The sequence below is a fragment of the Mya arenaria genome, chromosome 4, assembly GCF_026914265.1.
Source record: "Mya arenaria isolate MELC-2E11 chromosome 4, ASM2691426v1".
Classification (NCBI taxonomy): Eukaryota; Metazoa; Mollusca; class Bivalvia; order Myida; family Myidae; genus Mya; species Mya arenaria.
In genome coordinates, this window is record NC_069125.1 from 79766035 (window position 1) to 79780607 (window position 14573).

General features: G+C 38.7%; 1 protein-coding gene across 1 annotated transcript in view; it reads right to left on the bottom strand.

Moving 5' to 3' along the window:
- The window catches only part of LOC128231361 (low-density lipoprotein receptor-related protein 4-like), a 62696-nt gene that overhangs the window by 35890 nt on the left and 12233 nt on the right, over positions 1–14573 (bottom strand). The window contains exons 3-14 of the mRNA XM_052944075.1: positions 13821–13952; positions 10923–11039; positions 9130–9246; positions 6175–6300; positions 5342–5467; positions 4897–5028; positions 3895–4020; positions 2788–2904; positions 2312–2563; positions 1259–1498; positions 912–1068; positions 183–400 (exon numbers count right to left, since the gene is read on the bottom strand). Of these exons, the coding sequence (XP_052800035.1) occupies positions 183–400; positions 912–1068; positions 1259–1498; positions 2312–2563; positions 2788–2904; positions 3895–4020; positions 4897–5028; positions 5342–5467; positions 6175–6300; positions 9130–9246; positions 10923–11039; positions 13821–13952 (1860 nt within the window). The remainder of the gene's footprint in view (positions 1–182; positions 401–911; positions 1069–1258; positions 1499–2311; positions 2564–2787; positions 2905–3894; positions 4021–4896; positions 5029–5341; positions 5468–6174; positions 6301–9129; positions 9247–10922; positions 11040–13820; positions 13953–14573) is intronic.

The following is a 14573-nucleotide window of genomic DNA, read 5'->3' on the forward strand; positions in this document are numbered from 1 at the left end:
ATGAAGCATACTGACAAGACCGATTACCGAATGTGCAAGTGTTCAATGAATTCCAATGTACAAACAAGCAATCAAAGCCTGCAATTTTAAGATTACATATTTTTATTCACAAACTAATTACATTTAATTACATAACAACAAGAAAGCTTTATATGCCAAGTTATGAGATCATTAAGTGTTACCCTGGTTGATGACGGTCCTCCTCTGTTTGCCATCTAGGTCAGCACACTCGATCACATGGTGTTTGGCATCAGCCCAGTACAGCTTGTCGGCCCCGTAGTCCAGGGTGAGGCCGTTGGGCCAGAACAGCGAAGTGTTTGCCACAGTGATCCGACCACCACCGTCCATGTAGCTCCGCTCAATCTTCGGTGTACTGCCCCAGTCTGTCCAGAATATCACTCTGAAAGAAATGTGCAACTTTGTTTCTCTAAAGATTGCTTATAAATAGTATACGAGTTAATCAACACCTTGTACCGTGTTTGAGAGAGCTGTGTTTGTATGTGTTTATACATTAACTCCCATTTCAAAACAGTAACGAGTAGGCGGAGCTTAATTGTCCAATAAATAGCTTGTGGATGAGTTACAACGCTATCAACTTATATGCATGATAGTTATTGAGTGTTGTCCTTGACAACATGGCATAACACAGTTATGTCACACACTAACCTAGTGATCAAAACTATACAACTTGACCGAAGCCCTCAAGTATAATTTCAATAAGTCAGATTGTGTGTGCAGTAACTATTACCTTGTCCTTAGTCTGTATCAAGTTAAATGTTCTAAATATGAGTGCATACTTCTAAATCATATAAATAAAGACTAAAGCTTTTGCTCTTCACTGACTTCAGAATTTCCTTTTTTTTATATTTGAATTGTGTATACAGCATAAGCCTCATGGTCTTTATTCGTACCCCTGTCCTGGGTGAGCGACAATGGCACGTGGTTTCTCCAGGTTATCCCAGACGAGGACCTTCCTGTGCTGACCGTCCAAGTTGGCCACCTCGACACGAGACGTCCCAGAGTCTGTCCAGAACAACAGGTTGTGGATCCAATCCACAGCCACACCGCCTGCAATATAAACACCATGTTAAATACTGGCATGCTTCTTAACTACATTTTATGTTTTTTAATTAGATAAACATTCTGAGTGTATATGATTTTCATGTTTCTAAAATTCAAACTTCATTATGTTGTAAGTTAATTAACCTCTGAGAAATGACTTCCCTCTAGTAGTCACAATAATGCTCAAAGCGAGTACCTGGACTTTCTAGACCGTAGGCCACCACCTCCGTAATGCCAGTGCCGTTAAGGTACGCTCTCTTGATCTTGTCCAAAGTTACGTCTGACCAGTAGACAAAACCTTTCTCGTGGTGAAAGTCAAGAGCTATTGCGTTCTCCAGCCCATTCAGAATGCTGTCATACTCCGACATGTCTGGCATCACACGCCGGATGTCCACACGGTTAGCAAATATTAGGTAGGCCTTCTCCCCGGGGTTCACTGAAATAGTCAATAGATTTTGTGTTTATATCCAGGGCTTCTAAAAAGTGACAATTTGCCAGTCTAGACCACAACATCCCCAAATATCAGAGGACATCCTTGAGGGCGATAATGTCTGTGTAAATTGCTGTTTTTATTACATCAAAGAGATGTCAGATTCACCGTCTTTAATCATGTAAACAATTATCACACTCTTGCTATGACGATCCATAATCATTATATTATAAAAGACAAGTGTCATTAATAATCCACGAAAGCAATAAAATTCCTCAATAATTAACCTGCGACACGCTTAATAAACTACAGAGTCTGACCACTGAGTGTGCCGCTAACATCATTTTAAGAAAATGTAATGAAAAAATCATTGTTGATTTTAAACATTTAAAAGCACTGATTATGAATAAAGATATAGCTGTTTATCAAAGATTATCAGTTGAATGTTGATCCACTGTGGTAGCATTAAACAAATAAATAACAATACTGTAACACTTTAAGTCATCTGACCGCTTTCCGCCGGCTGCATTTAATTACTAGCGCATCGTTCCTCGAAACCCCATAGAATTCGATGATAATATCATTTAGAATTAATTTTGTATGAACTACTATCTAAATCGACTATGATGGCTTTCAAGCACCGCTTACGAATTGCCACATAGCAAAAAATTATTGACAAAATACACATCCGGGTCCGGACCGATTGAGGTTCCAAACTTTTAGAGGCTCAGTTTATATCTAAAGTTGATTTACTTATCCCACTCCATAAGACAAGATGAGTTCATCTGGCTTTTATCAAACATATCAATGCCATAATACCTTGAGCTTTACATCCCCTTCCATCAGGTTTGAGAACATAGCCCACAGAACAAGAGCATTGAAACGAGCCGGGTGTGTTCTTGCAGTGCTGGCTGCAGACAGGGTACAGCAAACATTCATCTACGTCCTCACACCCCTGCCCATCTGCCAGCAGCATGTAGCCATGGTGACATGAGCACTTGGCCCCAAGTGATGTCTGCTGACACTCCTGCTCACAGCCACCATTCCCATCTGTACAGGAGGCTGCCCAGTCTGGGAATCAAAGGATTGGTTTGAATATGTTATTAATTATTATTTTTTACACAAGACCATAATCATGGATGGAAATTGGATATTGTATACAAGAATGTAACCTGAATTGTTTTGCCTTCTAATACATTTTATAGTGGAAATTAAGTGCCAAAGGGAATTGTAGATTAAGACCTACTTACACATAGCTCAGTAAAGTGCCATGACACTGTGAGGAATATACATACGACAGTGTTGTTCATCGGAGGCATCGGTGCAGTCGGTGACGGTGTCACACACCTTCTGTTTGCCCACACACTCACCATTCGCGCACCGGAACTGACCGTAATCACACTGCTCATGAACTGAAACATGAATGGTGAAAAGTTTTTTTATTGATATTCATAATCAAATAGTGCATTAAAACTCTATCAAGGGGAATGTGTGTTTTCCAGAACCTTGTTTCATCCTTTAATCTTAGCCTGTTTTGCACTCAATTAACCCTATGCAGGAAATAAGTCTGCATACTAATAATGGTAAAAAGAGCTGTCATGGTGACAGCGCGCTTGACTATTCCGCCAATTTTAAGTTTAACAATTGCAAAGTTGAAGTGAAACATGCATGGATTACTGCAAATTTAGTTTAAATGCAAAACCTTTAACCTTTAACAGAATTACAAAACCTTTAACAGAATTTCTAAGTAAAAAAATAAAGGGGCAAAATTTGCATTACATGCAAGATAGATTTACCTTACTTGAATGATTAAAGGTTCAATTCATGTAGTTGCTGAGTTATTGACTTATATGTGCTTACATGCAAATTTTCTATTACATGCACATTTTCTAAGTTGAATAATAAAGGGGAAGAATTTAAATTATATGCAAGATATAGTTACCGGTATCTAACTTGATTAATTAAGAAGGTTGAATGGTTTGGAGCCCATGTGTAAAGCAATACATTTGCTGAAATATTGACTTAAATGTGGTAACTTGCAAAACCTTAACCAGAATCAAAAGTCCAATAATAAAGGGTCATTATTGGCAAAATACAGTTATCTTACTTGGTTATTCAAGTAGGCTAGGTGGTTGAGTACCATTGTATAATGCCTCAATGCAATACATCAAGTATTTGCTGAGATATAAACCATGTGCTGACAGGTGTGATGCCGATACTGATGCTAGGGTGAGTTGTATAGCTCTCCTAATTCTTCAAATAGTCGAGCTAAGAATGAGTTTAATTTTCATGTTTCCTCTGAGCCTTCAACTTATCAATGTGCAAGGTAAGAAATTATGTTAGATATATTAGAGAGAGAAAGCCACAACATTATCAAGGCAAGTATGAGAGCTTCTCCTCACCACAGAGGTTCTCATCTGAGTTGTCTGGGCAGTCAGTTTTGCCATCACATTTCTTCTCCAGGGGGATACAATCACGGCTCGTGTTCCCGCCACACTGGAACTCCCCATCCTTACAATGGGTCACGTCTGAAATGACAGGACAATGTTCACAGTTATCTAGCATGTTTACAATAATGCATAGGATTTATGATCCATCAATGACAGATGAGACAGTGACGAAACCAGGTTTTTAATGATTGACAGAAGAACTTCAGCCTGTGTCTGTTTTTCTATTTTTAGTAACAGTGACCTGACCCTAAGGACCCCAAATGCAATCCATTGAAAGGTATCCATAAACTCTTCCTTTATACCAAGTTGTGTCAGGATATGTCAACCCTAACTTAAGTTATTCAGTTTCAACCATGTTTCTATTTTTAGTAACAGTGACCTTGACCTTGAATCTAGGGACCCCAAATGCAATCCCATGAAAGGTATCCATAAACTCTTCCTTTATACCTGGTGTGGTCAAGATATGTAGACCCTGACTAAAATTATTCAGTTTCAACTGTTTTTCTATTTTTAGAAACAGTGACTTTGATCTTGAATCTAGGGACCCCAAAACGCAATCCCATGAAAGTATCCATAAACTCTTCCTAAAGACCAAGTTTGGTCAAGATATGTCAACCCTAACTAAAGATATTCAGGTTGAACCATTTTTCTATTATTAGTAACAGTGACCTTGACCTTAGGGACCCCAAATGCAATCCCATGAAAGGTATCCATACACTCTTCCTATAGACCATGTTTGGTCAAGATATGTCAACCCTAACTAAGTTATTCAGTTTCAACTGTTTTTCTATTTTTAGTAACAGTCACCTTGACCTTGAACCTAGGGACCCCAAACGCAATCCCATGAACGGTCTCCATAAACTCTTCCTATAGACCAAGTTTAGTCAAGATATGTCATCCTTAACTAAAGTTATTCAGAAATTCACATCGAAACTTAATACTTGATGTACATACTACAGTTGCGTTCATCACTGAAGTCCTCACAGTCCTTTTGTCCGTCACACACCCACTTGGCGTTGATACACAGACTCTCGTCACACGGAAACTCTCCATCACCACAGCTATGGGACGGCTGCTGCTGAAAGTCTGCAACACATTAAAAATGAATAACCTTTAGTCAAGAAACCTGACATTGATCATGTTAAAGCCCCTTAAATCTGCAACAGTAATATCTATTCCACAACGAGTTCTATAGCTCTATTCTGTTTCTTTCTTAAACATTTATATCAGCACAAAATCCACCTTGTTCCTTGGTCTGATATTTACCTTTCAGTCAGTTATACATCTTACAATGACAAATGCAAGATAATTAGATAATTGAAGGACATCTCTCCACCATTTCTCATGGATGTATGTTTTTCATGCTAGCGCCTAAACTTTTTGCCAGTTTTGCACTCACCACAGCCTATCTCGTCCTCCCAGTCCCCGCAGTCATTGTCACGGTTACAGCGCTGCTCCACCGGGATACAGCGGTGGGATCGTCGACACGTGAACTCCCCTGCACCACACATCAGGTCCTCAAAACCTGCATAGGAAAATGGTATCTAGCACACCGGATAGGCATTTTCGGGGAATTCAGCCGTGCTGATAAATTCCCTCTGGCACCCCCAAGCCAGATGAGTCACATGCTGTGATGTAATATTTTCAATTTCTTTTAATTTACACTTTATGTAATCATAATCATGAGATTTCAATAGATGAGTTCCATTAACATTAACTTTACAAAACTATACTTTACAAACAAAAGAACCCTTAAAAGACGTGATATCGAAGAAACTTATTGATGTATGCAGTGAATACAAATTTAATTACTGTGTGTCATGACGTCAGTAAACATCATCGCACGCGCTTTTTGGTGAAATGTACAAAAATGTGACTTTTTATGTATTTTCTTCACAAAAAATGTAATGTGTATCAAGAAGCGTATGACAATATATGGTACGATCAAGAATTTCAGTTATATATCATATAAATGTCACAAATCAAATTGAAAGTTTAATTTGCAATACAAATTGACCAGTACAACAAAGATATTTCAACTACTCACACATATTAATTTAAACAAGTAAGCCTCCAATACTTGCATTATTACGATGGCAGCAATAAGCTTACACATTTATCATTGCTCCCATTTGATCATATTATGTGAAAACACAAACTATTGTTGAAATCCAAAAGGAAATTTGCCATTTTGTTTCTTGCACACCAATATGTAAGAGAACAATCACTGACCACATCCTGTTTCATCCTCCCAGTCATTGCAGTCATTGTGTCTGTCACAGCGTTTCTGGCGTGGGATACAGCGATGAGCCTGCAGGCACGTGAACTCATGCTCCCCACAGTACAGCTCCTCCACCCCTGAACGTAAATGAATATAAACACCAAAATGGTCATGGACATGCTGAAATTAGTACACATTAATGCCCTGACCCACACAGCTCTTCCCAACCCGACACTATACGTACATAACCATGGACTTACACACTCTTGCCTACCTGCCTCTATACGTACATTACCATGGTCTTACACACTCCTCCCACCTGCCTCTATACGTACATTACCATGGTCTTACACACTCCTCCCCACCTGCCTCTATACGTACATTACCATGGTCTTACACACTCCTCCCCACCTGCCTCTGTAAGTACATTACCATGGGCTTACACACTCCTCCCCACCTGCCTCTGTACGTACATTACCATGGTCTTACACACTCCTCCCACCTGCCTCTGTACGTACATTACCATGGTCTTACACACTCCTCCCCACCTGCCTCTGTATGTACATTACCATGGCCTTACACACTCCTCCCCACCTGCCTCTGTACGTACATTACCATGGCCTTACACACTCCTCCCCACCTGCCTCTGTACGTACATTACCATGGCCTTACACACTCCTCCCCACCTGCCTCTGTACGTACATTACCATGGCCTTACACACTCCTCCCCACCTGCCTCTGTACGTACATTACCATGGCCTTACACACTCCTCCCCACCTGCCTCTGTAAGTACATTACCATGGCCTTACACACTCCTCCCCACCTGCCTCTGTAAGTACATTACCATGGTCTTACACACTCCTCCCCACCTGCCTCTGTAAGTACATTACCATGGCCTTACACACTCCTCCCCACCTGCCTCTGTAAGTACATTACCATGGCCTTACACACTCCTCCCCACCTGCCTCTGTATGTACATTACCATGGCCTTACACACTCCTCCCCACCTGCCTCTGTATGTACATTACCATGGTCTTACACACTCCTCCCCACCTGCCTCTGTATATACATTACCATGGCCTTACACACTCCTCCCCACCTGCCTCTGTACGTACATTACCATGGCCTTACATTACCATGGTCTTACACACTCCTCCCCACCTGCCTCTGTACGTACATTACCATGGCCTTACACACTCCTCCCACCTGCCTCTGTATATACATTACCATGGCCTTACACACTCCTCCCCACCTGCCTCTGTACGTACATTACCATGGCCTTACACACTCCTCCCCACCTGCCTCTGTAAGTACATTACCATGGCCTTACACACTCCTCCCCACCTGCCTCTGTATGTACATTACCATGGCCTTACACACTCCTCCCCACCTGCCTCTGTAAGTACATTACCATGGCCTTACATTACCATGGTCTTACACACTCCTCCCCACCTGCCTCTGTACGTACATTACCATGGCCTTACACACTCCTCCCCACCTGCCTCTGTATATACATTACCATGGCCTTACATTACCATGGTCTTACACACTCCTCCCACCTGCCTCTGTACGTACATTACCATGGCCTTACACACTCCTCCCCACCTGCCTCTGTACGTACATTACCATGGCCTTACACACTCCTCCCCACCTGCCTCTGTAAGTACATTACCATGGCCTTACATTACCATGGTCTTACACACTCCTCCCCACCTGCCTCTGTACGTACATTACCATGGCCTTACACACTCCTCCCCACCTGCCTCTGTATATACATTACCATGGCCTTACATTACCATGGTCTTACACACTCCTCCCCACCTGCCTCTGTATGTACATTACCATGGCCTTACACACTCCTCCCCACCTGCCTCTGTATGTACATTACCATGGTCTTACACAATCCTCCCCACCTGCCTCTGTCAGTTTTCCCGAAATTGTAAAAATTCTGCCTGTCCACTGGACAGGCAAGTTGGAAGTTTTTGCCTGTCCGAAAAAATATTTGCCTGTCCGCATAAATATGTCATAGTATACATAAAGAGTAAAACAATGAACTGTTTTTAATGCTTTCCTGATTTAGTTCACAAAAAAAAACAACAACATATAAACACTACATTGACATGTCGTTTAGTTAAATTAAACACACCTGGTCTCGCAAAAAATATTTAAACACTGCTGCCATTAAGGTGCTTTCTGGTTTTTCGGTCATGCGGTAATTCCACCGACCACCGCCATTTTGACTGCAGACGAAGTAAATTGAGTGCCGACGATTTTGATTGTACTTTGTTTCAAACCAAAAACCAATCAAAACTGTTGTAATAAAATGCCTTTACTGATGAATCGTATTTACTCGTTTATCCCCAGGAATCAACATAATGATGAAGCATATCGGAAATCCGAAATGGCCGACTTTTGGCGATGTTATGTGACGTCAATATCAGAATGGGATCGACTAACTACCGCAAAGGCAAATAATCAGCGAAAGTTTTTATAGACATTTCGCTTTCAAATACCTTTTCGCTATTTAGTCGTCTCAAAATATGTCGGTCATACGGACCGTCATTTTCGGAAGATCTGCCGGACCCGTACAAAATTTGCCGGACATGTCCGGCGGACAGGCACATTTCGGGAACACTGCTCTGTACGTACATTACCATGGCCTTACACACTCCTCCTACCTGCCTCTGTACGTACATTACCATGGGCTTACACACTCCTCCTACCTGCCTCTGTACGTACATTACCATGGGCTTACACACTCCTCCTACCTGCCTCTGTACGTACATTACCATGGGCTTACACACTCCTCCTACCTGCCTCTGTACGTACATTACCATGGGCTTACACACTCCTACCCACCTGCCTCTGTACCCGTATTTGAGATAAACCATTGGTTGCAATCAAAAACACATGACTTATTGAAATATGTCTGACAACATATATCTTGACTGAAGGTTGGTCTTACCGCAGGAGGCTTCGTCTGACTGGTCGAGACAGTCTGGCTCCTTGTCACACACCCATGACCGGTCGATACATGTGCTGTCGTTGTGGCAACGGAACTGATTCTCAGTGCATTCATGCTCTGTAACATGATAACAGAAGTGACATCACTACAGCCCAGGGCATTCAGGGTGTTCATAAATCATCTTAACAAAATAATGACATTATGTCTCCTAGTTATAAAACAACAAATCTGAATGATTAAGAGTCACAGGTACTGACTGAAGGGCCATTTCATTGATGGAAATGTGAATTATAATCTAAATACCAGTATAAACTTATTCTTAAACAATCAACCCCATGTAAATACCAGTATAAAATTATTCTTAAACAATCAACCCCATGTAAATACCAGTATAAACTTATTCTTAAACAATCAACCCCATGTAAATACCAGTATAAACTTATTCTTAAACAATCAACACCATGTAAATACCAGTATAAACTTATTCTTAAACAATCAACACCATGTAAATACCAGTATAAACTTATTCTTAAACAATCAACACCATGTAAATACCAGTATAAACTTATTCTTAAACAATCAACCCCATGTAAATACCAGTATAAACTTATTCTTAAACAATCAACACCATGTAAATACCAGTATAAACTTATTCTTAAACAATCAACCCCATGTAAATACCAGTATAAACTTATTCTTAAACAATCAACCCCATGTAAATACCAGTATAAACTTATTCTTAAACAATCAACCCCATGTAAATACCGGTATAAACTTATTCTTAAACAATCAACCCCATGTAAATACCGGTATAAACTTATTCTTAAACAATCAACCCCATGTAAATACCGGTATAAGCTTATTCTTAAACAATCAACCCCATGTAAAAACCAGTATAAACTTATTCTTAAACAATCAACACCATGTAAATACCAGTATAAACTTATTCTTAAACAATCAACCCCATGTTATTTTTTTACCTAGTACAGTCATACCATTTAAATCAGAAGATCCTGCAGCCTACATTGGTGTCTCTATTAATACAAATGTTGGCAGTCATTTCATGTAAAACGTGCAGCAAAAACTACTCTAAATATTTGAGATGCTTGGAAATAAGAGTTGAAGAAAGCCTGTGACTACAGATAAAAAGCTGCACCTCTATAACACCAGCACGGTGCTGCATGCCTGGGAGAGAGAGATACCTCCAGCCTCTCAGATGCCAGAGACTGTCATTTAACACAAACTATTTCAGGTTATCTCATCCAGAGACAGTCATGTAGCAAAATCTATTTCAGGTTATCTCATCTTAACAGGCCTTCAACGTGCTCATTTTTTTTCCTGTCAAACTTATCATTGATTCTTTTGAAATACACCAGGTTTATCATGAGCACACTTGTGATGTGCACTTCAGGTTATTAACTTTGATATTTTGTTGATATTAAAACAATTCAGATAACATAATGTCACTTCCAATATACAGAAATGCTACTAGCACTTAAAAGTGTTTTAATGTTGTTTTTTAAATCAAAGCCACTTCTACAAAGTTTGTAATAAAGTACCAGAATGAGTTTTCTATATATAAAAAATAACCTTGTTAAATGTGAAAGATAATTCAAGGAAACCCTTGTCTAACATTACTGGAACAAAAGTAATGTTACGGCACATTTCATTAATCTGGTACATGATTCAGTTAAAACAGCATTGTTTTTGCCATATTATGGCAGAAATAAAGGAATCATTTCCTCTTTTTAATTGTCCAAACTTCCCAAGTGATTTTCAGGCAATGAACGTACCACAGTGGTGTTCGTCCGACCAGTCCTTGCAGTCATCATCCCCGTCACAGCGCCACTTCTTCAGCACACAGTTATTGTTGTTGCACTGAAACTCATCGGCCGTGCAGTTCTTTGGAGCTGAGGAAGAGGAAATAGAATAACTTCAAACAAAGAATGACCTAATGTCATGATTATTGGCATTAATTAATTTCTTACGTCTCCCTAATTCCTTCCATCTGTCACTGCTTAAATCAGCAGCTTTATCAGCTGTTACAATACAAAAGCTGATTAGAAATGTATCAGAAATCTACCATATTGTGTGAACTATGTTCTCTCTTGTGTCTTATAATGTGATTACTCTGTAACCTTGTATTCCTAAAATGCTTTGAACTCCTTCTTACAACAGCTTTAATGAAGCTGGAATGGCATTAACATGATTAATTTCACCGCTCCATGATTTATGTGCAGTGAAAATGTAATCAAAAGGGAATAAACAATGCAGGATTTCATAATAAAATAGCACATTATGTGATATGAAGCAACAGGATATCAGTTGATATCAGTTGTTAAGATAGCATTACCATTTTACATGGCACTTTAACACAGTGGGCTTTAATAATCCAAATCAGTGTAAAAGTTGTGTTGGCAACTTGCAGTCTGGACTCTTGCAGTAGTTGCGAAACTAAATAATTTCCAAAATAACATTATTATTTTTTCATCTATAAATTCAGTACTATGGTTGAAATAATTTTTGAACCAATGGGATGACAGTATTTTCCAAAATATTTGTTTAATTTCCAAATTGATCAACATTTTATTTGCTGATCTTATTGGTTGAATGACCAATATATTTGCTGTTCTTATAACAATTGTAATTTTATACAGTTGTAGTTTGTCTCAATTATTTAATCTGAGTAATGAGTATCTAACGAACAGAGTCTTTTAATCATAATTGTACTGGAAATATAATATTTAGTGTTGTAGAAAGTACAGGACATTTTGTAAGAGGATAGCCTTGTAAGAGACCAGTGATGTGTAATTGACAAAATTCCCCAAACATTAATACCTACATTCACATTGCTCAATGATTCAACTGTCTTACCTTAATATCATGGAAAAAACAAGAGCTGTCACAGAGACAGCGCGCTCGACTATTCCGCCGCTTTTCAATGTAAGGATTGAAAAGTTATGGCGAAACTTGCATGGATCACTGTTAGATTAATAACCAGAATTTCTAAGTCAAATAATAAAGGCACATTATTTTCATTATATTAAAAAAAGTGTTATCTGGGAATACATATCTAATGTTTCAATGCAATACATGATATATTTGCTGAGATATTGACTTAAATGTGGTTACATGAAAAACCTTAACCAGAATTTCTAAGTCGAATAATAAAGGGCAATTATTTTGCATTAAATGCAAATTAGAGTTATCTAACTTGGTTAATTAAGTAGGTTGGATGGTTGACTACCATTGTATAAAGTCTCAATGCAATACCTCAAGTAGTTGCTGAGATATTAACCTATGTGTGCTTACACGCAAAACTTTAACCAGAATTTCTAAGTCGAATAATAAAGGGCAATTATTTGCATTAAATGCAAATTAGAGTTATCTAACTTGGTTAATTTAGTAGGTTGGATGGTTGAGTACCATTGTATCAAGTATCAATGCAATACCTCAAGTAGTTGCTGAGATATTAACCTATGTGTGCTTACACGCAAAACCTTAACCAGAATTTCTAAGTCGAATAATAAAGGCCTATTATTTGCATTATATTCATATAATTGTTATCTAACTTCATTAATTTAGTATGTAAGATAGTTGGGAATACATATCCAAAGTTTCAATGCAATAACTGATGTATTTACTGAGACTTAAAGGTGCTTACATGCAAAACCTTAACCAAGGTGTGACACCAACGCCGACGCCAGGGTGAGTAGTATAGCTCTCCTTATTCTTCGAATAGTCAAGCTAAAAAAGCATTATCATTCATTTGGAAGTCTCTATAAAAATTAATTGTTCGTCGGGCTGTGCCAGACTTTAATAATTAATTTGCATTTAGATCTCCAAATAAAAAATAATCTATACTTAAAATGCTATTCTCCTTCAAGCCGTCCAGCAGCAGTGACACATAAGTGATTGCTAAAGTACTTCTGTCCTCTACATTTCCTTTGATCACAGACCTTTACCGACTTTAAAAACTGTGCCTCAATATGACAAATGACTAACACTTTACCACTCTGTTTCCCAGTTATTACAATACAGTTGGGAGAAAAGTGTACACCATCATTAAACTGCTGTAAAACTGTCCCGCTACATGATCTTAAACCATTCCCACTTCTCAAACCATTAAACTCAGCCTTATTTTAATACTTAAGTTGCTTTCATTTTAATTAACAAGACTTGCACAAAACATAGATATGATTTTGATGATTGTATGAATGTATCAGGTATTCTGTGATCTCTACTTAAAGAATTTGTAGCGATTGAATAAAACCCCATAAAATAGTAGTATATCCGCTGAAATGTTAAATGACTATAACTAGCTTAAGTATAAGGAAATCATATCAGTATATCTACCTTAACAGCAATGGAAATATGGGCCATTTTGGCTTACTTAAATGGTACAATAACACCCACTTTGAACATATCATAACAAATAAAACAGTTAAGAAATATAATAAGATTATGACTTATCTACCACATGCTATGATCTCATATCATTTATTAAATAGGAATGGCAACAGATTGCAAACTTTTCAGAAATGTTTAATGACACACAAGTATTCAAACCATTTTGTACATGCATAAAATTTTCAGTCTGATAATGCAGTATTTCTTTCTGGAAGATCCTTGCTATGTAATTCACATGTGTTGAACCTGCCATGCATGCTTCCAGCCAGGCGTGTACTTACGGCACATGAGTTCATCGCTGTTGTCTGCGCAGTCGTTGTCGCCATCACAGAGCCAGGAGAGGCGGAGACACTGCTGGTTCCAGCATGTGAAATGGTCCACCGGGCAGTGACTGCTCTTCACACTGACTACACCTGCAACAACAACAACAACCATCAGTGTCTTCTCTGTAGAACTAACCATGTAAGACAGTTACAGTATATTGAGATCATCTAAGTAATAATTAATGCCAATTTTTGGCTTTCTAAATGATTAAGTCAGTGGGCACGCCCCGGCACTGACTTACTGTTTAGAAATGGATTTCAGAAAGAAGAAGCAGCTTATTACCAGGATTTTGCTACTTTCAAATTAATCTTCATACCGAGACTTTTAGTCATTGTTTTATGGACTCTGCATGTAAAAAATTCACAACAGTCTCTGGTTTATATACATGAATATATAAATGGATGAACCGGCAGACCAGTCAGATAGTGGACTGAATGTCAAAGTGTACAGGAATAAATAGAGAAGGGTGTTACTCTGGTATTACAACAGGGGGGCTGGTGTTGGCTGGCGGATGATGACAGACCAGGCTTGTAGGTTTGTATCTTGTTTCCCATATCAATTTTACATCAGTTCTATTCAGTTACAGTTCATGTCGTTAAAATGACATAAAACACATGTCTTCCCTAGTTTTCATGCAAGCTATTACAAAACCCAGTGTTCTGCTTGACAAATGATCTATTAATCAAATATCTCCGTGAAAGGGGCTCACA